Source organism: Xyrauchen texanus, chromosome 9, assembly GCF_025860055.1.
Source record: "Xyrauchen texanus isolate HMW12.3.18 chromosome 9, RBS_HiC_50CHRs, whole genome shotgun sequence".
In the NCBI taxonomy this organism is placed as follows: domain Eukaryota; kingdom Metazoa; phylum Chordata; class Actinopteri; order Cypriniformes; family Catostomidae; genus Xyrauchen; species Xyrauchen texanus.
Window position 1 is genome coordinate 34,642,665 of NC_068284.1, and position 27,425 is coordinate 34,670,089.

The following is a 27,425-nucleotide window of genomic DNA, read 5'->3' on the forward strand; positions in this document are numbered from 1 at the left end:
TCATCAACCTGTGTAGAATGCAGAGGCCAGTTATGGCATTGAGTCGGTGTATACATGCAATATGGACGAAGTTATGCTATCACACTGTACAATCGTAATATAAATATAACCGGTGTCTTTTATATAACCTGTTACGTTCATTTGAAGCACACGCACATGTGCAGTTGATGAGATTGGGAGCAGCATCAAGCCAAGCGCTATGAACATTTATGCTCCAACTTATTCAGCCTTTGGTAGATTGACAATGTGTCTAACTACAGGATTTGCTAATATTTTTATGCAAAAGCTTGAAAAATTTAAATATTGTCAAACATAAATTCCAATTAATCCAAATCCCCTAGAGTCCTACTTCAGAACATTTGAAATATAGTGCACAAGTCATATAAACTACTTGTATGGTATTTTAGTTGCACTTTTTGGAGCTTGACATCCCATGGCATCCGTAACCTCTATGCAAAATTTCACTTTTTGTGTTCCACAGAGGAAAGAAAGTCATACAGGTTTGGAACGACATGAGGGTGAGTCAATTACATACAATATATATAGGTGATGGGGGGGTCAGTTATTCTTTTACACACTCATACAAGGGGATCAGAGGCCAAGAGAACAGAAGCAAATTGAGAATTCCTTTCAGAAATTCTTTCTAAAGCACTGTTGTGAGTCATGTAACACTTGCCAGATTACCAAAAACAATTTAACATCTATTCAGTACTCATCAAAACAAGAGCATGGGCCAAATTTTGGCCACAAAACCTCATTCCTCCAAGCATATTCTCCTGCAGAGACACTTTGACAGAGGCCTCTTTGAACAAGTGAGGACTTGTGCGGCAGAAGCCACCTCTTGCACAAGGTTTTTCTTGGCAAAGCCTCATGAAAATGGTGACGTGAGTAATAATACCTTGGTGCAGGATGTGCCACATATTTCCAAGAGATGCATTAAAACTCCGGGTAGGCCATGCTTTCTGGAGCTTATCTCTGCAATCAGAAAGCTTTCTAAAATCTAATTTAGGGAGTCAGTTGTCTTTGCTGTCCAAAGGAAAAAGAAAACAAATTGTTGGTCAATGATTTGTCGGGTGTGGTGCGTGATCATCAATAGATTTCTGTTTAAGATCTCGGTTATAAAGAACATTCACACAGAATATTCGGTCTTTAACTAATTGTTAAAAGTGTTGACAGCATTCCATTTAGGTCTACTCCTGTTGCTTCAAAAGTCAACAGCTTTGTTGATTATAATGGGATGGGACAATTCTAGTTTTGACAAGTTGTTAGCTTTTTCTCCATAATTTATTAAATATTTGAAAAGCAGTTTTTGTTTTCACGCTGCTAAACGGTCTAAAGTGAAGTAGAGCATTTAGGCTCAATCTTATTGATATATAAAACCGCAATATGTTGATTCAGGAACTGAAACATGCTTTGGATATGTAGTCTATATAAAATATATGCATGTGGTTGCAAATACAAAATAAGCATTTTAATATATGTATTAATGACAATTAATAAAGGAAAATAATCAACAATGATAAATTTTGTCGCAATCGTGCAGCCCTACTACTATACAGGCCGAGCACACGTGCCTGTCAGTCAGTGCAGATGTGTCTGCAGGACAGGAGCTGTGAGGCCGTTGAGGCAGCAGGTGTTAATTATTCCCTAGGCCTCGGCCTCACTGCCTCGTTCCTTGCCCTCCGCAGACCTCCTGTCTTTCCGCCCGCCCCATTCCAGTTCCTCTGCGCTCTGTAATCCAGCATTGCCAGGCAGGAATGTGAGGAATGTGGACTGTGTAATGGAAATCTGCCCCACATTTAAAAAAGATTAAGGTGAAAAGGTAAGCAATGGAGAAATTTCACACTTGTTTGACACGGCAATGATCCCTCATACTGGCTTCCTTTAACATGTCCTTCCTCTCTAAAGATTAATGTCATATTTGATCGATACCACAGTAAGGCAAAAACATACAGGAAGTAAATGGCAGAGATTTTCTGTGTTGTACCTTGACCTGGCATGCAGGTTGGAATATTTAGAGGTGCAATGATACATTTATATAATGATGTGAAAACATTAAAAGGAAATAGTGTAAAGTAGCTATTTTTGGCTTCTCCTGTCAGCTTTGTCAGATCAGTGCAGGCCTATTTATACAGTATGAGATGAAGATTTACAACAAAACAAAGGATACTAATAAATGCCTTGGCACAGAGTCTAAAAATGTGCAATGCAATCAGTATTTGTCTGTGCATTGGTTGATTGTTTTAGTCAAATGTCAAAAATGTAATTTTTACCATGACAGCATCCACTACAGTTTCACAATCATTTTTGACATTAAATCATGTGAATAACTGGAATGCCTTTTGCTTCTGCTTGCAATAATAAGAATAAATAATTTGGCATGAATCATTTTTACTTTATTTTAATTGTTTATTTTTTCCTTCACCTGTACTTCATGTCTTCATGACTCAGTTATAGTATTCATGCATTGTTGGATCTATGTAATTTTGTACATCTTATTGAACATTTATATTGAAACTTCTATTTTTTTTAATAAAAAATTCATAGTTTTATGTGTGGACTTTTCAGACAGTCCCTCACCACACCCCCCACAGTATTATCATGTTCCAGCACAATGTGTGGACTTATCAGACGACCCCTTACCCAACATTTGTAAAGTTTCTAAATTATATCAGTGTTAAATAAATTATCTGGAACGATTTTGCCGTGATAGTACCTGACCTCTTACGGCCAAATCCCGTCCCGTGTTGATTCGATATGGGACGCATCATTTCATATATATTTCATATATTTTTCGGGATGGGTGGCAACCCTACCTACAGGTCTAATAAATTCTAATGAGCAAAGTGTGGATGTGGAAAATTGTGAGTTTATCGGGAGAAATTGTAGATCGGGAGTACAGTTGAAGAAAATGGGAGTAACCCTGTAAAATCAGAAGTGTTGGCATGTATGCATGTGGGGGAAATATCAGAATAGAAAGGCTACATTCACAATGTGCATTAAAGCAAAGAAATGTGTGATGCATTTCCATGAGAACCTAAGCACATTATTTTTTAGGCAACAGGAATTGGTGTAATTCTGAAAATGTACTGTAATAAAACATTTAGATTTTGGTGTCATGACAAAAATTGGAACAAAATGAACCAGTTATTAACTGGTAATCAACATATTAAAATAAAATTTTCACTCAGGAACAATTGAAAATGTTAATTTATGTTTCACCTTGAAATTCAGCGCTGGATTAAGCATAAGTACTAAAACACACCTATACCTTACAGTCAACTGGTCTGATTTGGTCTTACAAAAACAATTCACCAATATATTGACATTTGTGCTGGAGACTGAAACAAATAAATTCTATAATGATAACATTTTGCAAGGTGGAGTTGGGGGATGACCCCCTCTGCACAAACAATTAAGAAAAAAATACAAACAAAAAAAACACATATTACCTTCCTCCCACTGCAAAGTCTGAAATAGCATAGTAGTAGGACTTGAGAACTTTGGGATCATTGAAAACTTCATCTCCAAATGTGTTTAATCTGTTCAGGGTCACTCTGATATCTGTGGCAGTCACCCAATCCTGTGCAGATAAAAAAAGAAAAAAAGACAAGAGCAGCAGTGTTACAAATGGTGTACTATTATAAAGACACATACAACAATACAAATAAATAATGTAGATTATGCAATGCAAACTAAAGAAAGGACAGAGATGACAAAATTATTTTGTTTTAATTTTTTGGAATGTTTATTGGAGAAAAAGTGAGGCTACATTTTGTAGGGAAGGATCCCCAGCTGTTCAGTGTGAAAATGTTTCAAGAAAATAAATAGTCCGGTCTCTAATCTAAACCAAACCTGATGGAGTCACGTTGATGGGAAACAGGCATGTCTGCGGAGGGGATTCATGGGAAAAGAAAAACACAATTCTAAAGTTTAACCAGAAAATGCCATTTAAAGTCCTTAGAAACATGAAGTTGCACATTATTTACTATTGAACTTTGCCTGCTTGCGGTCACATGCTGGGAGTGCCAGTGGGAACAGCCTCAGAAACCAATGAAACCAAAACATGACCCTTTTCTAAAACCATTTTCTCCAGCTTCTCTATAAACTTAGCTTTATTTGTTGCTTTACAAGCAGGACTGACAGAACAACATGGAAGTCAATAAGAGTAGTAATGAACTGAAGATTAAAGTAGTAATAAACCCTTGCTGGGCACCTTGGAGGAAAAAGTCCTAAAGTCATTCTGACACCTTCAGCTGACAGCTGTGATTCAGCACATGTTCCTGTTTGGGAAGAGTGCCAAACCTACAGCAGCTCTCCTCCCTATATCAGGAACATGTTAAAAACACAAATTCCTCATAGTGAAATGTGTGGATCGTCCATATCATCTGTTCCTCTCACACACAATATGGCTAGCCTAGCTTTAGAAGACTTGAAATAGAGCGTAAAACATGTATAGACAATGTTTTTTTGAGCTTGACAGCTGTAGTCATCATCCACTTTCACTGTACGGATAAGAACGAGGAGGACTGTGTTCCATTAAGCATCATGAGTGACATATTTAGATGAAATATCCCTTTGATAAATGTGATATAACAATATCTAACTGTCAGCACTGTTTGTACAGTAACTGCAAATTTTCAAATAACGAAAATAATAATGACAGGTCATGGTTGAAACAACTTTGCTGTGGATTATTTTTACAACAAAGTCCATCATAAACCTTGTCATCTTCACTCATCCTGCGCTTCTGTAATGGAACATGCATGAAGGCCATATTGTGCTACAAAAACTGATCCATTACACTTTATGGGCTTCGGTATTAATAGCTTCATGCCACATAAGATGACTACTATGAAAGTATCTGAGACATGGCTAAAAGTGTTCATTTGACAAAGGATTTTTAAGAACATAACACTGAAATAAAGGATGAGCACAAACATTGCCATCGTATTGCATAATTAAACTTCAGTTATTTGGTGACACACGAGTATATTTAGGCAGCAGTTATAATAAAAGTTGCACATTACTCAAGTAAATCAATGAAAGTGTCTCATTAAAATAAATACAGAAAAAAAAACTGACAGAAGACATCATAAATAACATTCTGACCTAATTTCCATAAAAAACATGGTGGTGTCCCAAAAGAATATAGACCCCTACCTCATTTTGGACAGATTAATTACTCCATTTGCATGCAGAAAATATGCAAACTGATTTGCAATACACAAGATGGAGGAAAACATTTATATTTATTTAAAGGGATAATTCACTCAAAAATGACACACAAAAGGAAATATTAGGCAAAATGTTAGCTTCATTCACCATTCACTTTCATTGCATCTTTTTTTCATACAATGGAAGTGAATGGTGCCTGAGGCCGTCAATCCCTAACATATCCTTTTGTATTCCACAGAAGACAGAAACATTATAAGGGTGAGTAAATGATGAAACAATTTTTCATTTTTGGGTGAACTATCCCTTTTAGACACGTTCACATGCTTCAGGCCATAATGTTCCATTGCTCTTTACTACACATTCCATGCACAGTTGTTGTCGCCAAACACACACAAATACACGCTCTTTTACAGCTGTGTCTGCATGTTGCCAAGCACAAAGTGAACAGGGGTGGGAAATCTGGGGGCGTCACCCAGTAATATGTTGCAACTGTTGGCTGTGCTGAGCGAGCAATAGGCTGCGTACCACCTGTATGGCAGAATGCCTCCCCACAACGGGTCTCACGAACACACATCCAGCCTGCATCCATAAATTATCTGCTTTCCACCCACTTCTGCTCTTGTACTCATGGTAAAGGATGAGCACAAACATAAGTATTGCATAATTATGCCAGTCAAATAAGGTCTGACACATTAAACTTCAGTTATTTGATTACACACAAGTATATGCAATTATCAGTCAATCATGTGGCAGCAGTGCAATGCATAAAATCATTTGAACGGGTCAAGAGTTAATGTTCAAATCAACCATCACAGTGGGGAAAAATGGCATCTTAGTGTCTCACACTTTTAACCTCTTCTCATCTGCCCAGTAACCACAGCAGTATCTTGCTTTGGCTCAGCATGCAGGCTGATTTCCTTGGCTGACAACGAAGACGACTATCAAATTCCATAATCAGCACTTGGTGGGTGTCGCTTCATTCAGTTAATTAGTCTGAATAATTGTGTGTGTTTTTTTTAGAAGGATGTCAAGTTCTGGTAAACTGAAATAATGTGTTACACCTGTTTCATACTGCACGCTAAAGCAATTAATATATTTTTCGAAATGATTGCGAAATCATTTAACATGTTTAATTGAATTACATGATATGCCAATTAATTGCATATATAAATATTTGCTAAAAAGTCCCTCAAAATAACAATAATCCACAGTCCACAGCAATCCATTCTGCAATTAATTTAGTCATAGATAGATTTATTATGAGGGCTTGTCTAAGGAAGCATCAATATAAACTATTATTAATATAAACAGTTATTAAGGGGTCATGTTGGTTGCATCGTATCATAAACACAGCTCTTTTAGGTCACAAGTTAAACAAAGTTTGCAACATAGAAAAACACGCTTCGAGATCCCTGCATTAGGAATTGCTCTCTGTCCAGCTGTTTGAATGCAAGAACGCATCCTTATCTTGTGCTGTCTGCTGTGGTTTGTTGTCTGTACAGTTGCATGTTGCCTATACACGTATAATTTCGCTTACTACCCCCTGCTGAAAAAGGTGGTCCTTTAAATTTGATTTGCTCAGCTGGTAGGAATACTGGGAACTTTATTAGAAACACCTGTACACCTACTTATTCGTGCAATAATCAGTCAATTGTGTGGCAGCAGTGCAATGCATAAAATAATTTTTACGGGTCAAGAGCTTCAGTTCATGTTCAAATCAACCACCACAATGGGGGAAAATGTAATCTTTGTGATTTCGACCCTGGCATTATTGTTGGTACCAGGTGGGCTGGTTTGAGTATGTCTGTATCTGCTGATCTCCTTGGATTTTCACGCACAACAGTCTCTAGAGTTTACTCAGAATAGTGCCAAAAACAAAAAACATCCATCAAGCGGCAGTTCTGCGGACAGAAACGCCTTGTTGATGAGAGGTCAACGGAGAATGGCCAGCCTTATTTGAGCTGACATAAAGGCTATGGTAACTCAGGTAAACACTTTGTTCAATTGTAGTGAGTAGAATAGCATCTTAGAATGCACAAAATGTTGAAACTTGAGGCAGATGGTTACAACAGAAGGAGACCACATCGGGCAATTTATTAGTGTTTCTAATAAAGTGTTCAGTGAGGGTATAATTACTTATTACGGCCTGGGGACATGATTAATTGCATAATTATTTTTAGGAGCATTATTGTTTATATATTTAATCCCACTGAATTAACGCATTAAATCAACAGCCCTAAATATAATGGATCAAACTACTTGTCCATTGTTTGGAAAAGTCTGTTCTAGTCAAGTTCTAGATAATTAAGCAGTTTATAGTCTACACTTTCTGGCTTGGGTTCCCAATTTGTACCATTGGTAATAGGTAATAAAAGTGAATGTAAATGTGATACCTCTCTCGACGCAAATTAGATTTCACAACAATAAAGTTTGTTGTAATTATCAATAGCACATTCCCAATAAGCATTTTATAATACATGGCCATTATGTAAGGAAACAATCACTCTTTATGTATAGACCCACAACTCTGTTATGCAGCAGAAAAAACAGTAAATAATTATTCTTAAACTAATATTAAGTTATTTTATTGTTTATTTAATTTTCACAAATGCATTGCAAATACTTTGCATATTGGTTGTTTGGAAAATGTTGCTCAATCTGACTAGAACATTTTCAGAATTGGAGCTTGGCTGCAATAACAATATTATTTCACAACCACACATCTGGCTTCCACCAATCTCTCTGTGGCTGTCAATGAAGTGATTGACTGAAATTAGTGTTTAACAGTGATCAATGGACAGTGAGAGAGAGTGAAGACTCATTACCTGTAGTACTGGACTGTTATCAAAATTATATGCACTGGGTCGGCCCTCGAGTGTAGAAAAGGCCACATTTCCTCCGGTGAGGGGCGAAATATCGCTGAACTCATCCGTGCACAATGCCTGCTGCTCATCCTCTCCTGTGCGGATGAAGCCGCGATTCGTTTTGCCGAACGTCTTTTTGCAGGAGCCGCTGTAGTATTGGTAGGGAATCCAGGGCCCATCCTCGCTAGTGCGCTTATAGATGGCAAAACTCTCAGGACGGCTAGTATGGAACTTTAGTCGCACATAGGTGATGTCGAAGGACTTGCCTAGAAGATACAGGAAGAGACAACATTAAGTACTGAACACTACAGTCCTATCTTAATTCATACTAACTGGTTGACAAAGCAAGACCTTTGAAAGCACTGAAACTGATCAAAGCATTAAACCAGAGATAAATGGATCTGGAGAAGTCCTAATAATCAAAATGAGAAAACCATCAACTTGCCTATAAATGAAGAGAAGGTTGTATCCAAACAATTTGAAATAGCACGTGTGCAAAGTCACCAAGCATTGCATAGGAAAGACACAGATAAGCATATGATAGATCATATGATCAGATCACAGTGAAGCATGCTCTATAGGATACAGAGAATATGAAACTTTTCTAAACAATCTCTGTAGTAGTATGCCCTATTTTTATACTTTAATATAATTAAACATTTTCACAACTCTAAAAGATTGCAAAGAAAAACTGTCAACCAAAGTTGAGCAGACAAAACTGATGTAATATGCAGCTGGCATAACACCACACAAACATAACCTTGTTTCACTAAGAATTCCTCTGCTCCTTCCTGCCTGATGAGATCTGCAAATCCATCCCTTAAAAAAAGTCTGCCATCAAATGGGACATCTGTATAAAGCGAAAGGGATCCCACCATATACACACACATATTCACAGTGACTTTATCATAAAGCAGTCCATCAAAGGCTATTTGTGAGTGCACACGTATACACAACAGAGAAGAAGGAAACAAAACATGATACCTCTTCTAGCGGAAAGACATTTACACTGATAACTTCTTTGGCAAAGGAAGTAGACATGTAAGTTCAGTTAGATAGGTTTATACTTTTATTGTTGATTATGTTTAATAAAAATAGTGAAAGTGATTTTCTGAGTGCTTCAAGTGTCAAATGCTCCCAGTAAATAATATCTACACACATGACAAGGCGAACATGAATAACCCATCTACGTGATTCTAAGGCCATTTTAAGATATTATTATATCTTGCAGAGTCTAATGTAGACTTGCATAAATACGGGTCCGGCCTTGCAGGCTTGTGGATGCAGCCCCGCTGCTGAAAAAATCCTAGGGAAACACTGGTCAACCATAGACATTCAATATCCCTAATAATAGTGGTCAATCAATATGTGGTTTTCAGTGACTTATTCTTAATATTTAACCTTTGGACCCTGCACCCCAATTCTGAAAATTCAGTTACATCCTTGGCACAAATCACTGTTCAATCACCTGAATTATTCATCAACCAACCTGAAATCCTTCCTTCTACTTTTTAACACACAACATGCAATAAAACATTGTGTTATAAATAGGGCTGCAACTAACGATTATTTTGATAATCGATTAATTTAACATTTATTTGAATGATTATTCTGCAATTATTACAACGATTAATCATTAGCTCTTAATTGATTATTCAGCTTGTGACCTGACTTAAAAGGTTGTATTAAACATGCTTACTAACAATAAAAATGACAAAATCATCTTTAAAAAATACCTCTAAATGATATTCACTGAATTAAAGGGACAAAAATACTTTTTACCTAGTTTAATACATTAAAGAAATTCACTGCAAACAATTATATTGTTATCAAGTGTTTTGTCTTGTTTTCCATTTAAAATTGTCTAAAAATCCTTAACAAGATACATTTACTTTTGAAGCAACAAATAAAATTTAGACTTACATTAAGAGAACGTCTCTTAAATAGAAGTGTATTTGTGTATAAGTGTATTTTTTACTTTGTTATACTTCTGTGAGTGCAGTAAAGACTATTCTCCAAAAGCAAATATAAATATCTTACATGCTGCTTCTCAGTTGAATGCATTTTTTTCAAGGATTTTTAGATATTTTGAAGTATTTGTATTTTTTATATTATATTCAACATTCTCACATAACAGTTTTATCTTCAGCAGTATAGCTGCTAAAGTACATTTTTGTTTTAAAGGAGTTTTAGATATTTAGATGGGAAAACAAACCAAGCAAATCAAAAAAATATTTTGTTGCACTATATAATGGGGTGACGACTTCCATCTCTCTCACCTTTGTTCACTTCAATTCACAAAAAAAAAAAAATCACGAGCCATCACTTTATAATCTAGCTGCATTAAACGTGCACCCTCAAGGGATGCATGACAGTGTTCATCAGCCAGGTGCAGTTTCAATCGCTCCCCCTTAGATCGGGACATTTTCGGGGTTTGTAGTTATTAACATGATCTGCTTCCGTATTATTTGAACTTTAATAAAAGCTAAAACACATTAAATATAACTGCATTCAAGATGTAACGTTGGGGTGTTTCCTTTAAAGTGCTCCGGCTCCACTTTTTCCACAACGAGAGTGCTTCTGTATTTTTGCATTATAGTTTGGAAGATTTGGAGTGCGTCTGTGAACTGTGTAATTCTTCCTTGCCTCAGTCAGACACGAGCTGCAGTGCTGCTCTTGCCCGTCATCATTAGAGTTTAATGCGATCTCATGTTGTTAAATTCCTTTTTTTTTACAATTTTAAATTGTCGACGTTGACTAATCTTTTCAGCCCTAGTTGTAAAATGGAAACAAGTTTTTTTTTTTTTTTTTAAATACAAGATGATTAGATTTTTGTGCTAGTCTGGATTAAAGCCATTTTGTAGCTTTGCTAGGTCCTCCAGCAATTTTGTAGAGCATGTAAAAACATATTTTTGCATGTCTGTGCAAGTCATGTATGTTTGGGAGGCTGAACTAGAGACTGTTACCAGGGGCCAAATGGTATGGAGAGACATCATTTATTTAGCGTAAAGAAAATGACACCATCTTTCACCAGGGCCACAGGGGGGACCAATGTTTGCTTAACAAAGAATTTGCTCTCCAAACAAATCCACAAAAGCTAAAAGAGGGGAAACTATGTGAAGTAAATAGACCTATGGATTGCATCAAACAGTTAAACTGCAGCCAAAGCAGCAGACTTTTTTAAAGCAATGATAAAAAAAAAAAAGACTCATTCCTTGCAGCAGTCTTTGAGTGCATTATGGCTGTTGCAATAAAAAAACTTGATGACTTTCAGGAGACCCTGCACACATCAGGCTGTCACGGTCAAGGTTCAACTGAGGTGGGAGACATTTTTACAACAGGGGGTGGGCTTTATGCTCACATAACTCAGTGAATGAGTTGGAAAAAGCCTCATTTGGTGCTTAGAAAGAGGTTTATAAAAACTAATTTGGTGCTTAGAAGTTAAAAAAACTCAAGTGTAAACCAAAGATTTCAAGGGATCATGCACTAAAAACTAAAAGGTGCACTCCAAATTTGCACAATTATGCACTATTCTACGCCATTTTGATGTGTAAGTGTAGTGCGAGTAATATGTTAACAATGAAAAAACAAAAAAAAAGAAAAAGAAATGTACTACAATTACCCAGATGATGTAACAAAAAAAAAATACATATGGCGTGTGGAATGTTGGACACTTCATGCACTCAACAATTGCAGCTTGCCATATGTAGTGGAAGGGCAGTTACTGGTTCCGCAATGCTGGCCTGACAAAACAATTGTCATTTATGATGAATGTGGCAACTTGCGAAACGTCTGTGAAGAGAGCACCTTACAAATGGGAGTTAAATGCTTTACCAAGACCTCATACAGTGTGAATAAGTACATTACTGGAGTATTCAAACACGCTGAAGCTAGCAGCAACATAATTTCTGTCAGTTGAAAAACAGCGAGTGCTTCCATGTAGTAAAAAACATACGTTCCATTTGGGATGATACTAATCTTTGAAAATCCATACATTATATGGCTGAGTGCATATTGTAGCCTATATTGTAAGAGTGTCATTCGGGACACAGTTTAAATGGGCAGTCACACCACGCTTTAAAATTTTTATGGGCAAAGCAACAGACCAGGATATGATGTCACAAGGAAGATCGTATGGCTTTAGTAAATAACATTACACAAATAACAAAAAAAATTACAATAAAATGTGAAAATACAGTACTGTGCAAAAGTTGAGCATTTAAGATGTTTCACAAAAACATTTCTCTTAAGATGGTCATTTATATCTTCAGCTTTAGTGTGTCAATACGAAAATACATTTTAGACTCCCAAACATTACTTTTGCATATATAAAAGATTAGAATAGAGGAACAGGTCGCTCTGCAGGAGATGGCATGGCCCCCACAAAGCCCCCCCACTGAATAGCGAGTCAGTCTGGGATTACATGAAGAGACAGAAGCAACTGAGACAGCCTAAATAGATAGAAGAACTGTGGCAAATTCTCTAAGAAGCTTGGGATGTCCTATCTACCAACAATAGTGTCGGAACGACGCACTGACGTAATCAGTGATGTTGATTTCGTAAATATGTTGCACTGTTCATACCCAATGTGGCAATTCTTTAAACAGAGAACTAATAAAATGATGCTCTTCAAGCTTTGTAAAATACCACAGCAGCACAAGCGCTATGGACAAGCATCTCAAAAGAAAACATCCTGGGGCTCTCAGACCTCAAAACGACAAGACAGCAGAGCAAGTATTTTGAATATTACAGTGAGTTTTGTCAGATTGTTGGTTGTTAGCCAGTGCCTGGGAGTCGTCATTGCCGCCTTATCTGTCATTTTTCACACAAAAACTCAATGGAGACTCCCTAGAGCAGATGCTAATGGCTAGTGTGGCAATGCCGCTTTCCAGCACATTGACAAGTTGTAAGCTGTTTATGCACATATAGACCTATGAACCTAAACGATGTAGATATACATTAATGTTACTCTCTAAGCAACATTTTGCAAATAAATAATACAAATGCATTTCCAATTACAATTGGCACTAGCCATTGAAGTAAATCATACTCAACACTATTCACGGTAAGTAATGGCAGAATATGGTAAACCTTTCCACCTTTCCTAATTAGGTCTACACTGAATAAATCTTATCTTTTGTGATGAATAGTATCAGTTGATAAAAGTTAATTCATAGATTTAATGTAAAAACAAAGTCACACATTTTATTTTGTGTCTTTTTGTGTCTCAGGAAGAGGCAAAGCTGTGTGCAAGATTATTTACATAAAAAGGATGCCACTGTATGCTGAGTGAACGATGCCCTAAATCTTTTTTTATTTATTTTGTTTTTGCACTATTTATGTTGGGTTTAATTTATGTTGGTCTCATGGCCATTTGTATTTTTTTATGTTGGGAATTTATTTTTGGAAAGTAAGTATTTTCATAAGAGAATGTTGGAATAAAACATTGAAAGATTAATGGCAGAAGTTACAGTTATTATTTATTAGTAAGTTAACCAAAGGATTAATAAAACAAATCTGAAAATAAATCAATATATGTATAAAGAAAATACATAATCGTTAGATTAATCGATTCATTTTCTGAGTAGAGATGGGCACCTATGTGCATATGCGCCAGATGGATGTCTTTGGGAATTAAATAAGATTGCACTGCTTTTTAGCGTCATGTGCCTGGAGCGTGTCAAGTAAAAAAAGAAATATTTTTTCCGTTGAACTGTGTTCTCTCTACCTGTTTTTGAAAGAACACATCCTGTACCGCAACGAACAGTGCCATCACTGATGTCTCACCTCTGTGGTCTCCCCAGCATCTTTGCAAAAAAAGACTAACCAAATCTGTTGGCAAAGCTGTGAAGAATGGAGCCAGAAGCTGACTTGGTGGAAAACAATAAAGCGCCTTCACGTAGCCATCATGCTGGTGAAAGCTTCAGGAGAACAGACAAAGAGCACTTGAGCACTGAATTGTAGTGCTCACTGGAGCATTGCTGGAGCTCCAAGGCATGACTGAAGCCAGGGAACAGATGAAGAGGAAAGGGTCAGGCCTCATGGGGACTGCAGCACTAGACTGTCTTTGAACTTAGACTTGTAACATCCTGTCTTTGTCACAGATCCATTGCAGACTGAATGTGATTGAGTGGGTGTGATTTTGGGGTCAACATATCTGTGGTAATAACTCTAACTTCTTCTAGTATACTAAATTAAAGTAAAGCCCTGTTATAAAAATGTGTGAACAGCTTGGTGGCAACTTTTTAAAATTCAACTAGTTGGTGGGTTGTCTGAAAATCAAGTCAACTAATCATTCTTAAGCATGCCTTGTATAATTAGGCTGGTTTCAGGTGCACTTGATTCCTAATATGACAGATACAGCCGGCCAAAAAATGTAAACCGTTGGAATCTGATGTTCTCATGATACGACAAATACTGCACATCTGGGCAATACATTATTTCCTTTGGGTCAACAAAGAAGACATTGCACAGACCTAAGCAGACATCAACTGCAGCTGTGGGGGAAGTAGCCACAGGTGTCACCTGAAGCAGTGAAAATTCTGGCGATTAACTGAGTGTGCCTAATTCTCAGTGTGCATGCCAGCTGGGAGCCTACATTTAGATCACTAGGATGGAGCCCTATAGTAAATGGTCTGCACTTATATAGCGCTTTTTTAGAGGTTACCAAAGAGGTTACCAAAGCGCTTTACACTGTGTCCCAATTACCCATCCACACTCACATTCACACACCAATGGCGGCAGAGCTGCCATGCAAGGCGCTAGCCTGCCATTGGGAACAACTCAGGGTTCAGTGTCTTGCCCAAGTACACTTCGGCATGTGGAGTCATGTGGGCCGGGATTCGAACCAACAACCCTGCGATTGGTAGCCGACCCGCTCTACCATCTGAGCCACAGCCGCCCCTAGAACATATAAAATCCACTGTTGAAAATCTTCAGACTCCGATTTATCTGTGTTAAATGCAAAGAGGTATTTGTGGAAGTAAACAGCTTGTAATATTCTTAATTAACTTTTTAATAATGACTCAATTTCAAATTAGGCATTTATCACATTTTTAACATAATTTTGTATAAAATATCACCGAATAGCTGATTTAATTTGATCATATGTAGGCAATATCAGTAAAATGATCTCCATGGGAAGAAGTCCTGAGAAGAATTCTCTGCTTTGAACTAATGCTGGTATAAAGCTGAATGATGTATTGAGGTCTACTCCAGGAGTTAAAGCTTTTCACAAACTCAACCTAATTGGCTCATATTGAGGCAAATTAAAGAGGTTCTTTTATCCTCACAATCAACCACTAATGGAAAATTCCTCTGTACCCAATCACTATTCATAACTGGTTTCACCAAATGCATATATAATTTAGGCTATAATCTAGAAAAACAGTGGGGTCCAAAAGTACAATGGTGTCCAGAGTTCACAAGTGAAAATGTGTCTATTTAGCATTTCCAATAACATTACCAGCAATCAAATTTTAGTCAAATTTGCTCTTAAATTTATATGAATTACAAAATATGACAGAATGCACTCGTGTTGATATGGACTCCATAAATGTGTGCAAAATCTGATGATTCAGGTTATCCCAACATGATTTGGGAATGTTACAAAGAGCTTCTTGTGTGCTTCAATGGGCAAAAGGAAATCTGAGCTTTCACACAAAAGGAGTTAACATGGTCAATGTTGTACATCATAACATTTTTGTTATTCAAGTTTTACAAAATGCTAAAAGTTATTTATTTTCAGGTTTAAATTAGATTTTGAATTCCATATTTTTTATTTTTGGACCCCAATGTATATTCAATAAAATGGAAGCTGTAAGAACTTCATGAAGAGTACCATGTGCTTGGTGGCTTAAGAATGACAGTACTGCATGGGGTTACCCAGTCCTTAAAATTTAAGGACTGCCTTGAGCAGAAGCCCAAGAGGAATTCCACAACTCCTTTCAGAACAATCAGGGTTTGATGCCAAAAACGGTGGGGCTCCCCATTGTGAGGATGAATAGTTACAGGGTGGAAAAAACAAAAATTTACTTTTCTATACTGCTCAGATAAAAATATGTCTCAGACATATCCACCATCACGTCTTTTGTATATATTAAACACGGCTTTGAAGTTATCAGACAATGACATTCTATTCCACTTCCTGTCTTTCACAATATGTATTCCTCTTACACACACACAGACTTACTGTGTATGCAATCATATCTAGGGCTGTCAACACAATCATACATCAATATATCACAAATCTTTCTCACAAAAACATAAATCCTTTATAAATATGTTTGTGTATGCATTTGTGTTGTTCAAGTAACTGCAGACTCTAAAACCAGCATTACTCAGTGCAGTCAGATCCTCTTCTATGAGGTACCGTACTGGACAAAAATAAAGCAAATCTAGCGAACAAGATTGAAACTAGGGACTTTTGGCTGCCGTAAAATGGCTTAAATATCTATCTTTGTTACTTAAAAATCCGGTAACAGAAACACTCACACAGAGAAAAAGCATTGTTTATGTTGAACATTAAAGTCCACCTCCCCAGAATTGAAGTGATCGCTCTTTTGGTTATTAGCGCAGGTTAATGAAGTTTTCCAGTGCTCCGGTGCTGTGTGTTATTGTGTGTCATAACCATTGCTATCAAGCTCCAATGACTATAACGTAGCATTAAGGCACCATTAATGTCCATATAACTTGTGCATTATATTCAAAGTCTCTTAAAGTCATCAAATAGTTTTTACGTGCTTAGTTGTTTTATATTGTCTTTATATTTTTTGGGTGCGTCGATCTTTTTGCTTTCGTAATCTGCATTCCAATAGTAAACTATTAATGTTTTTATTCCATGACTTGTAAAAGGGAAAAACACAGATGTTTCGGTGCACAGGCCTTCCTCAATGTGTAAAACAATCAACGTATTCACCCTCTTTGTTTAACTGATTCTATCTTGTGACAAACCATGATTGAATACATAAAGTAATTTGAGGAATCTACTGAGATGTGTTTGTATATAAAAAGAGGGTAAATATGTTGATTGTTTTACATAGGGATGCCACTTTTTCTCTTCCGATCTGATTCCGTAAATCTCTATCCGGTGATACCGATCCAAAGCCGATGCCAGTGTTGTTTTTTGTGTATTCAGTTTATAATATATTTACATTATTGTTTGGAACTAATTAGGGGTACACTTTAATATGTAAAGAAACTCAAACCTATAATTACACATTATTTAAATATAAATGTTTAGCTTATTAAAAAACACTTTATTATTAACTAGTATATTGGATAATATAGCAGCAAAATTAACAGTAATTCCAGTCTTCAAGTCTTCAGTAGAAAATAAACAAATTTTTGTTTTACCCAAAAAATTTCAACTTGTATCTGGACTTTAAAGGATTCAGATCTGTATTTGACAGCAGCCCATTTTTCATTCACTCAGTTATTTTTTGGAACCCATTCAACTCAAATATTGTTATAAATTGTAAACAAATACTAATGATGACAATACTACTACTAATAAATTGTTATTAATATTATTATTGACTTATTGAAATACAACAGTAATATATTTAAATCTTACACTTTTATTTTGACATTGTCAACTCTCCAGGAAGTCCAGTATGTGTCTGTTTGTAGGCAATTTCACAGTAGTTTAATTAGTTTCTTATTCAAAATCTGTTAAAATGCACCTCCGGTGCCATTCTAAATACATATTATAAGTGAACCGAACTATTGAGCATCTACATCTGAGATGCTGTTCTTGAGGAGCACTCAAATATTGTGCACCGCTGTGAAGGCTAAAAATAGCCACGAGTGCATCACCAGTCTATGTGTGAATTTATCAACAGAGCAGCACTATTTACTAATGCGCTGGCTCTGCGCATACTCATTAAACACAGCCTTTTTGTGATTCACATGCTATCACACATCTTCAAGTGGCTTTGAATAAAATGCACGAGTCATATGAACTGCTTTAGTGGTGTTTTTATGGTTCTTTTGTCATTTTTTCAGCTTGACAGTAAGGAACATTACTAACGCACGGTATCGGATTTGGATCACGATCCGTCTAATAGCTTCAGTATGGAGCCGATACCGATCCAGGTACTGAGGAAGGCTTGTGCGCCGAAATGTCTTTGTCTATTTCCCCTTTACAAGTCATGGATTAAAAACATTAATAGTTTACTATCAGTGTGGATCATCTCTTCATTGTGTTGCTATAGAACAACAGCATAAGGACAATCGTCATAGGGAAACCCAGGTTTAAGTTCATGGCTCCACGGCACAATGGCGATGGAACCACCAACCTTTTGATTATCAGCCTTGAGCCTTTACCACTACACCACTGTCAAGCTTTTATAAGCTGTAAACAAATTCATGCTGCTGTTTTTCTCTGTCATACCTGACTCTGATTGACTTTAAGAATACTTTTATAGGGGCAACTTAAAGACTGCCATTGCAGCTCTACTGACAGAATACCTGTAGCTAGAACTGTGTGACAAAGACAGGAGGAGTAAAGGTGGGACGGTCACTGGTTGAACTGATTAGAATGTGCTTCTGCACAACAGTGACACCAGTGAAGGGGGTCAAGCCGACAGAAACAGAGAGAGAGAGAGAGATAGATTGAAAGAGGGAGGGAACATCTGTAAATGATCAAAAGAGAGAGGGGACAGCACATGACAGTTTAGCATGAAAGACGAGACAGAAAAGAGATAAAACATTGAAGATAAGATCAGAAAGGCCATGGGGGAGAGGCGCATTTGTTGAAGCTCAATGTTTTGTCACTAAATGAAAGAACACAAGACAGCGTGACATGGCTAAATGAGCAAAGAAAATTACATGCAGCCACTTTGAAGGAATATCCTATGAAGAAGAGAAGGAAGTCAAGCCTATTCATGAAAACACCACTGTGTGGTTCAGTGCGGCTTAACTGGTCATAATGAAAGTTGGGACAAGTAATCAGGCAACATGCTTGGGCTTGTGTGTAGCCATAAAACACAGACCTCACTAACCAGCTATTCTTACAAATGTATTACTGAACATAGGGCTAAATCATAGATAAAGATTTAGAAAAAAGAAAGCTAATCGGTAAAAAAAAGATACATTGGTTGAATAAAAATTATTTAAATAGTCTCCTTTTTTATTTAATGGAAAAATAACAGCATACAGGTTTCGAATTACCTGAGAGGGAGTAATTAATTACATAATTCTACTTTGCTGCAACACAGCAACTTCCCTCCCTAAATGGAGATTGATAAAATGTACTAAATTTTCCACTTCTCTAAATGTTTGCAAATCCAAACTGAAACACTTTCTTAAATGTCATAGACCTGTGGCTTGGATTTTAAACAAGCCTCACATACAAATGTGACCAGTATTTATAGCATTGTACATCACATTTCAGAATTAGTCCAACACTGCAAAGTGAGTGAAGAAAAGTAGCAGCTGTCTGGAGAGAATCTATTCCATAAATCTGTAGACCCAGCATTAAGGGACAGGAAAGGGGGGACTAAACTTTGAAAAGGTACACATTAGCAATGAAAAAGAGACTAAACCCAAGAACTCATGGTCTAAGAAGAAAAAAGAGATACTGTACATCCTTGAGCTTTTCTGTGTGCGTGTCAACTGCTTCACTCCCACTAGAGTTTTCAATGGCTGATTAGCAGAAAAGCTGCAGAACCTCCTTAAACAGTTACTGGACTCTGATTAGAGCGAGAACACATAAACTAAAACATTGTCTTTGTTAGGAATGCCAGTCTTAAAAAAAGGTCCTGCTCTTCAGGGACTTGTGCAAACTTGCTTTGCAAGGCAGAGGGCAAAAGATTTAGCCTTTAAAAGGTGTCAAATACATTTATTTGTGTGCTGATGGTAAAGCCAAGTTTTATGGCGCAGATGATTAAACTGAAAAGCCCTTTGAAACGGAGAGCCTGTCTCAGCTAACAAAACACATCCACTGGTCTCCCTTGAAAAGGAGGCACTGCCAAAGAGGCCCAGCTCTGAAAATCACATCCCATTAACATGGTTAGTCTTGTTGGTAATGCAACTGTCACATGGCCCCAATTAAATCCTTTTTAAAACAAACACAAAATAAGCACGAATCCCAAATTAAACACTAATGCACAGTTTGCATTGTGTGGGGGAGTTTGGCCCATTCATAAGTTCCAAAGGTGAGATCCACATCTTTGCAACTACGGATTCCATTCAGGATTGACATTCCCGGGCTTGGAAAAAAAAACAAAAGGTGGAGCATTTTGCCCTTGGCCATACTATGAATTCACACCTTTGAGCTTAACTCTGGGCACTTTCGGAGATGTTTAGAGGTGATAAAGATCCACAACAATTGAGTAACAGCTCTGTTAAAACAAAGAAAGAAGCATTCATTCATTCAATCAAGAAAATGAAGCCCTGGGCCCCAGGCTGGCTGGCTCACAGAGGACGAAAGTAATTCACAAAGCTGTTTACAGGAGGGGAAAAACTCAGAATAAGTGCCTGCATTATCTAAACAAATCTGAAGGGTTTACTGTTGTGGGATTACAGTTGTGTGAACGTCCAAATAGTGGTCTATGGTCAAGAAACACGATAAGCCATTTATTAAGCTGTCCTAAAATATGGTGTGGTGGATGGAGAAATGTATGATGAGAAAAAGAGATTTGCTGTGTTTGGTGTTTTCACTGCAAGAACGAAGAGACTGATAGGGCATTGCTCTTCATACTTGCTCTGTCATTAGCCATATCCCACCAGCTGAAGACCAAACAACAACATTCATCTTTCCTAAATTCAAATATTCCACTAATGGGAATATTAGTGGGACTAGAGCTGAAAGTGGTAAAGAATTAATACAGGTCAAGAGTGTAATATTCATATTTTGTAATTCAATCATGACACCAGAAAGGGTAAGGGTGAGTCTCACAAATGTCTGGGTCATATTTTACTCCAAAACTCACTATATTTCACATAATGAAAAGGCTTATTTTTATTGTTATGATCTTATTGCATTATTGTCATGCAACATTATTTTTTATAAAATTAAGCGTATGCCCTTCCATTCAAAGTCACCTACTGTAATGCAAATGTAAATCGCATTCTCATTACTGATGCAAAAGTTTTAATTATACATGGCAGTATAATGTAATTTTACATCTATGTAATTCTATGAATATTTTTTTTGTCGTGAATGTAACTTATGCTCATTAAAATAAAAATTAACAACTATAATAATTTCCAGACTGAATGATTTTCAACACTGCTTTCCAATATTTAGAATTTTCTTTCTGTAACGAGAATTTGGGGGGAAATGTGTCTGAAAAATGTGTTACAATGCCAAGAAAAAAAGATGTTATGATGATAAAAAAACATTTAAATTACTATCTCAGGGTGTGCCTGTTTTTGCTCCAAGAAAAAGACATTCTATCGGGTGAGGTAACTTTGAGAGCTTGGGCCTCTATCTGCATTCCTTTAGCACTCCTCCAACACTCTCAAGCACAGCCTGTGGTAGAGAGAGAGAGAGTGTTACAGTATTTTTATATTTTATTTATGTTCATAATTTCTTGTGAAATATTTATTTTAATTTATATTGTACAGTGTATATTGTTATTGTTGTTATTATTATTTTATTTATTAATTGCCACTTTATTTTAATTATATTTGTATTGTTATTGTTACTATTATTATTTTTTCTAGTCATTATTTGCTTTGTGTATTTATGCTTTAGCAATATTGTATTTAAACACAATCATGCCAATAAAGTTCCTTAAATCAAATTTAAATAGAGAGAGAGAGACCCTCAGGGAATTGGAAGGATTAAGGGGTGCTGTGTGAGTACATGAGTGGGGGGGCTGTCTAGAGGGAGAGCCTCAGCCTTGAGCTACAGGCCAATTAAACTTCCTCTCATGACCTCATTGCATTCTTCCATGGTGGCATGAACAACGACGGCTTTGACTTTTAAACATGACAGTTTTTTTTCTGTACATAATTTTTTATCATCTGCTCACCAGCCAGCTGGGAGATATGTAGAACATCTGTTTGACTCCACACCACACCATCATCCTGATGCACAAACCGTACAGAACAAGTTCATACATTCCTTCAAATGTGTCTTAGAGGTACAATACATTTGAATTTGTATTACATTTGTGGGTAGTTGGGAAGTTGGCATGTCCTGTAGTGTGATACGCTAAAGTATCTAAAACTATTTTACACAGCATTTTGTTAATTCTTTCATAAGTATTATGCATGAAGCTCCTATTATAATTGAAATGCTACATGGAATATTTGTAATGTTAAAACATTGTCAATCAACAAGTGAAGGATAAGTATGTTTTTTTACTTGGAAGAAATCGTGACCAGTTACAGGACCTAAGATATACACTAGGGATGCACAATGGTCTAAGTTATAAGCAAAAAGCACATTATTAAATTAATATTAAGTTAATTGTAAAAGGCCTCTTGTAATTGTTTTAACGTTCTTAACTCGCATTCTCTGAATGATGAGGCTTGTCCCTTTTTAGCTGAAGCAGCCTCCACTTTAGCTTTAACAAACTCATCATATTCCTTGCTGTGTCGATCTTTAAGGTATTAAAATTAGTTGTGACGTTTTAACGATAGTTTCACCTTATGATATTCTAGTCTTGCAAAGCTTCCAAATTGCAACTCTGCTGGCATTGTCACCCAATTCAATGCATTTCCACACAAAAGACATTTTCTTTCCAACAAATCTTGGGTTGTAGGCCAATTGTCTGAAATAGTCGGTCCTAATCATCAGCTGTTTTTAAACAATCGGTAGATGTCTGATACCAACATTCGGCAATACAGCTGTGCATCTCTAAAATATACTTTCCAAAATCTTGATGTTGATAAAAACTAGGCATCAACGCCCTTGTTATAGTTTTAATTGGATAATACAAACACACATTTTACCCTTTTAAAACATTTATTATAGTGGTTTACTGAAAAGTTTTTTGTGATTTTTTTGTTTAGTCGTTCCATTTTAGTAATTTATTTGCATAAATAAATGTTTAATATGACAGGAAGAAAATAACTGATGGCATGTGCACAATAGCACTCGCATTTTCTCACAAAAGACCTGAATCAAACTAAATGTACATACAGTGCACAGTGAATATGACATTTACTCAGAGCACATATGAAGCGATTTTACTATGAAGTTGCTTTCACAAAGTACAGCGGCTACAGCGAGAGCAGCAATCTACTGACAGTTTAAAAGTCCTGGATCACCTGATTTGATGGTCACGCACTGACCGCCATGCAACATTCGTAAATCAGAGGAACTGAGCTTTGATCCAGCCTATTATAATTCATGCTTCGAAGGTAAAAAAAAATAAAAAAATAAAATAATTCTGAATATCATCCCTGGCGATATATCGGTCGACCACTAATTTAATACATGTTTTTTGTGGGACTATCAAACATTCATATTTTCAAAATGAGCAGCAAGGGATTGCATAGGTCAACAGAATGCTTAGTTGTTAACCAACTTTTTGGTAGTCACACAAATATACACAATTTTTTTACAAGCTTTCGTCAAGACTTAAGAAAGGCCCTTTTCACCCCTGCACATTTGTCACTTAAATATATGGCACCCAGCAACAGTCAAGCTCAATTTACCTGTATCCCATGCAACAGATACACTTTATTTCCTGTTATTCATCCAGAACAGTTACTATGACAGTTCCTCTGGTGAAAACAGTGAGAGATTAACATGGAAACCTTATTCCAAGTAAATGCAGCAATATATTCACAAAATAGCTTTAAATGCCTTATTGCTCTTATAAAGCATTATATATTATTCTATGGGTGCTTGGCAGTGATATACACAGTAAATAGGTGAAAAGGTGTTTCACCAGACTGACCTCAAGTAAAATCGAAAATGGTAGGTTTCTTAGCTAAAGTCGGTCTATGCTTACTATGAAACACTGCCTCCTGTGGCCAAAGTGGTAAGTGTTGTTGAGCGTATAGGCATGTGTGAGCTCCAATTTGTTTTTTTAGCTGTACAGGCCTTTATACAGTTAAGAGGAATGCATATTTTATAAACGGAATCCCCCAACCCTAAACCTAACCATCTGTTGAGTAAAAATGTAACGTTAAAGGGATGAATGCAACCTGCAAATGACATAAAGGTGTCATGCACAACAAGCCACGTGATAAGATGTGCAGATTGACTGTCTCAGAAACGGAGGCAACTTCCCGGATTGAGGCGAGTAACCGTGCCACCACGAGGACCTACTAAGTAGTGGGAATTGGGCATTCCAAATTGGGAGAAAATGGGATAAAAAAATAAAAAAAAGACAAAACCGAAATGCAATTACTTTCTGGTTTGAATGCAGGATCTGAAACAGGGTCTCCCACGCTGTTGACGTAACCCACTTCCAAACGAGCCACAGAGGAAGGAAAAACGCTGGAGCCCATGCAAAAATGTCTGATAGAAAATGACGACTGTGGGCGAGTTGTAAAATATGGCCAATCCTAGGGTACAGGAAATCTCAGAAACAACATGCCGACTGCCTGTGTGATCATGTTGGTTTTAAATCATAAGTATATTTATATCGTGTTTTCTAGCACAACTGGAACGCTGTATCGACCAATCAGTACACAGGACCATTTAATATAACTGATTTTAGAGTGGGTAAGTGGAGTGAAGGAGGTTGGCATGCATTTCAATAGAGGAACGTAAGGAATGCACATTCTAGACACTGTCAGAGATGAATGGATTACCCTATACTAAACAGCTATAAACCAGGAAGTATCTGATTTGATAGAGTAGAAAAGAGACATCTGAACTCTACTACAAACCTAATTTCTCCTTTTCACCTTCATAAATCAGTGCTGTTCTCCTCCTATCTGGATGATTGTGGCATCATTCAGGATCACAGGTGTAAAAGCTCTCTCATTGGACTAAACGTCTTACAAACATGCGAACCACTGCCCAAAGATTAGAAGATCAGACACACACATTTCATAAGGAGCTTAAAAAATGTGTTTTCCATCATACCAAATAGCAATATATTTTCCACAAAATCCTGTTCACTCAAGTTTGTGGATTTAGGACTTAACATTCTAAACCCCATGAGCACCCAATGAATTCAAACAGATACGTTTTATTTAAGCCACCCCGTATTCAGGATCTATCTTCACCCAAACTATTCAGGATTGCTGTTTGCTTGCTCTTTAGTGCGATGTCATCAGTGTTAAGGTGTTGATCTCTGGGAGTGTATGCTCATAGGGGAGTGTGGAGGGACCCCCAGAGTGGTTCTACGGGCAGGGTGGAGGAGGACAATAGGTAGGAAGGGGGGAAGATGAATAACAGAAAGGAGGGAGGGAAGTAATAATTGAGTTTAATGCCTGAGGTCCCCTAACTCGTCACGGAGCAGACAGACCATGGGACCACTGGGGTGAGAATCGCTAATGGCTGGTTTGTCGGTGTAGCCGCATGGACAACTCCACCCAAACATATCTTGGTAGCGGCAATCAAACCACCAACCCAACATTTGCCAGGTTATATCAAGAGTCAAACTTAAAATAAATAAATCAATATAAACATATCATACCACAATAGTTTACCCCTCAAGTTAATGGATTTCCTAGCAAACAAACCAATAACTTTATTTAAAATCAAGACTGACTTAACACCAATTAAGATTAGCTTCACACCGTTTCAGCCAAACAGAAATAGAGTGGGTGTCAAAACAAAAGGAGCAAATGTGGGCTTTGATAGCAATGGTCACCTAGGATCACATGGGACAACAAATATGTGTTACATTGAGGGAACCAACACATGGTAAAATGGGGTAAATAAGGCCACCCTGACTGCACCCCCAGGATTCAAAGGAACAAACAGCAAACAGCAGATCACCCCGTATGTTCTGGTATTTTATTGAATGCTGTAAACTTTCACGAGAAAACTGTCCCAACATGATTTGTTGCATTGACTGCCATGTTATAATTGGGTGAATTCAAGTAAATTCTCCAACTTTTTGACATTGAGAGGAGTCAAAAAATTGCCCAATTTAACAGAACTATAGCCTATTCTGAAAATAGACATTTTGTTTGAAGTTTGTTGACCAAAATTGAAGTAAAAAGAATGTAATTTGTTTTTATGTTAAAATTCTATATATATATCGTACCTCAGCTTAAGAATCATGCAGAATAGTCAACTTTAAGTATGCCATTGGAAATTGCTTTTACCAGAAGTGTAACACTGTGGGGCTCTGTGGCAAACAGAATGAGTGCGTTTACATTTAGAGGTTTAATTAGCTAGAAAAAGCTTTTACATGTATATAATCTTGAAAGACATTTTTAGTCTTTCTCCCACAACTTCTTTTTCCTGTAGATGTGTTCAAGATACTAAACTTGGAAACACTAATGCTAAGAAAATGTCTTCTTTAGTGACAAGTATCAATTTAATTAAATTAACTGTGAATCATTGCCAAGCAAGCAAGCTCTAAAGATGTGGATTACTTTTAATACATCTGTGTGAAACCAAGCCCTGTAATCACAGGTTAAAGGGGACACTGTTGGGCAAAGCTTTAAGGTGCTGACATGTTTTAAAACACATCGCATGTAGACGCACTGCGGCCACACATTGCAGCCTCCCAGGAACCACATCAGAGAGTGTTCATAGACAAGTCTTTGTGGTTGACTAGTCATAACAATGGGATTTTCTGCTCTGTAACTCCACACATGGTGATGGCTTGTTGAAATCTAGACAACCAGAGAAGCTGTGCTGGCTAGTCTGGTCTTGTTCAGTCTACTGTTAAAAATAGTAAAAGTTAATGTGCATGAATGTCAGTCTGTGAACTCACATGAAGTGCAATTAAAAGGTCACCTGCAACCACTTAATACAGACTTGGAACTATTAAGGCAATCAGTCAACAAACAAACAGCTTTTAAACACCCCAAACTAATCAGACAAGATGATGGCATTGTTATAGGTCTGCGCATATATAGAGGATATAATGCTAAACTAAATAACACTCATAACTTTACATTGACAAAATCTATTTCACAGTGCGTCTTGGCTCAGCACTCAATTTCCAGTTCAATAACTTTGGTCTTTCAAGGCCCCCTTTTTTGAGGGCTTCCATTCCAAACCAACACAAATCATAAAACTTTCTAGAGAAGTTAAAACTTCAAAAATGGGAGGGGGAAGTTTCAACCAATTCAAGATACTGCCCAGATATTCAACATGCATATTTTTAGGGAATTGCTTTAGAGCTTGATACTAGTGATAAACAGTGTGGGTCGAGGATGCATGTTTAAACATGGATGCAAGACATGCAACAGCTGCATAAACAGTTACTGAAGTGTTGCCAAAGTTCTTGTTGGGACCTCTTCCTCATATAACCCTCCCTGTGCTGGGGTAGTTGATATTTTAAG

The 27,425-nt window shown here is 37.0% G+C and overlaps 1 protein-coding gene across 1 annotated transcript in view; it reads right to left on the bottom strand.

The window, feature by feature from the left end:
• Positions 1 to 27,425, bottom strand: part of LOC127648998 (laminin subunit gamma-1) — a 78,453-nt gene that overhangs the window by 24,407 nt on the left and 26,621 nt on the right. The window contains exons 2-3 of the mRNA XM_052133871.1: positions 8,004 to 8,308; positions 3,453 to 3,583 (exon numbers count right to left, since the gene is read on the bottom strand). Of these exons, the coding sequence (XP_051989831.1) occupies positions 3,453 to 3,583; positions 8,004 to 8,308 (436 nt within the window). The remainder of the gene's footprint in view (positions 1 to 3,452; positions 3,584 to 8,003; positions 8,309 to 27,425) is intronic.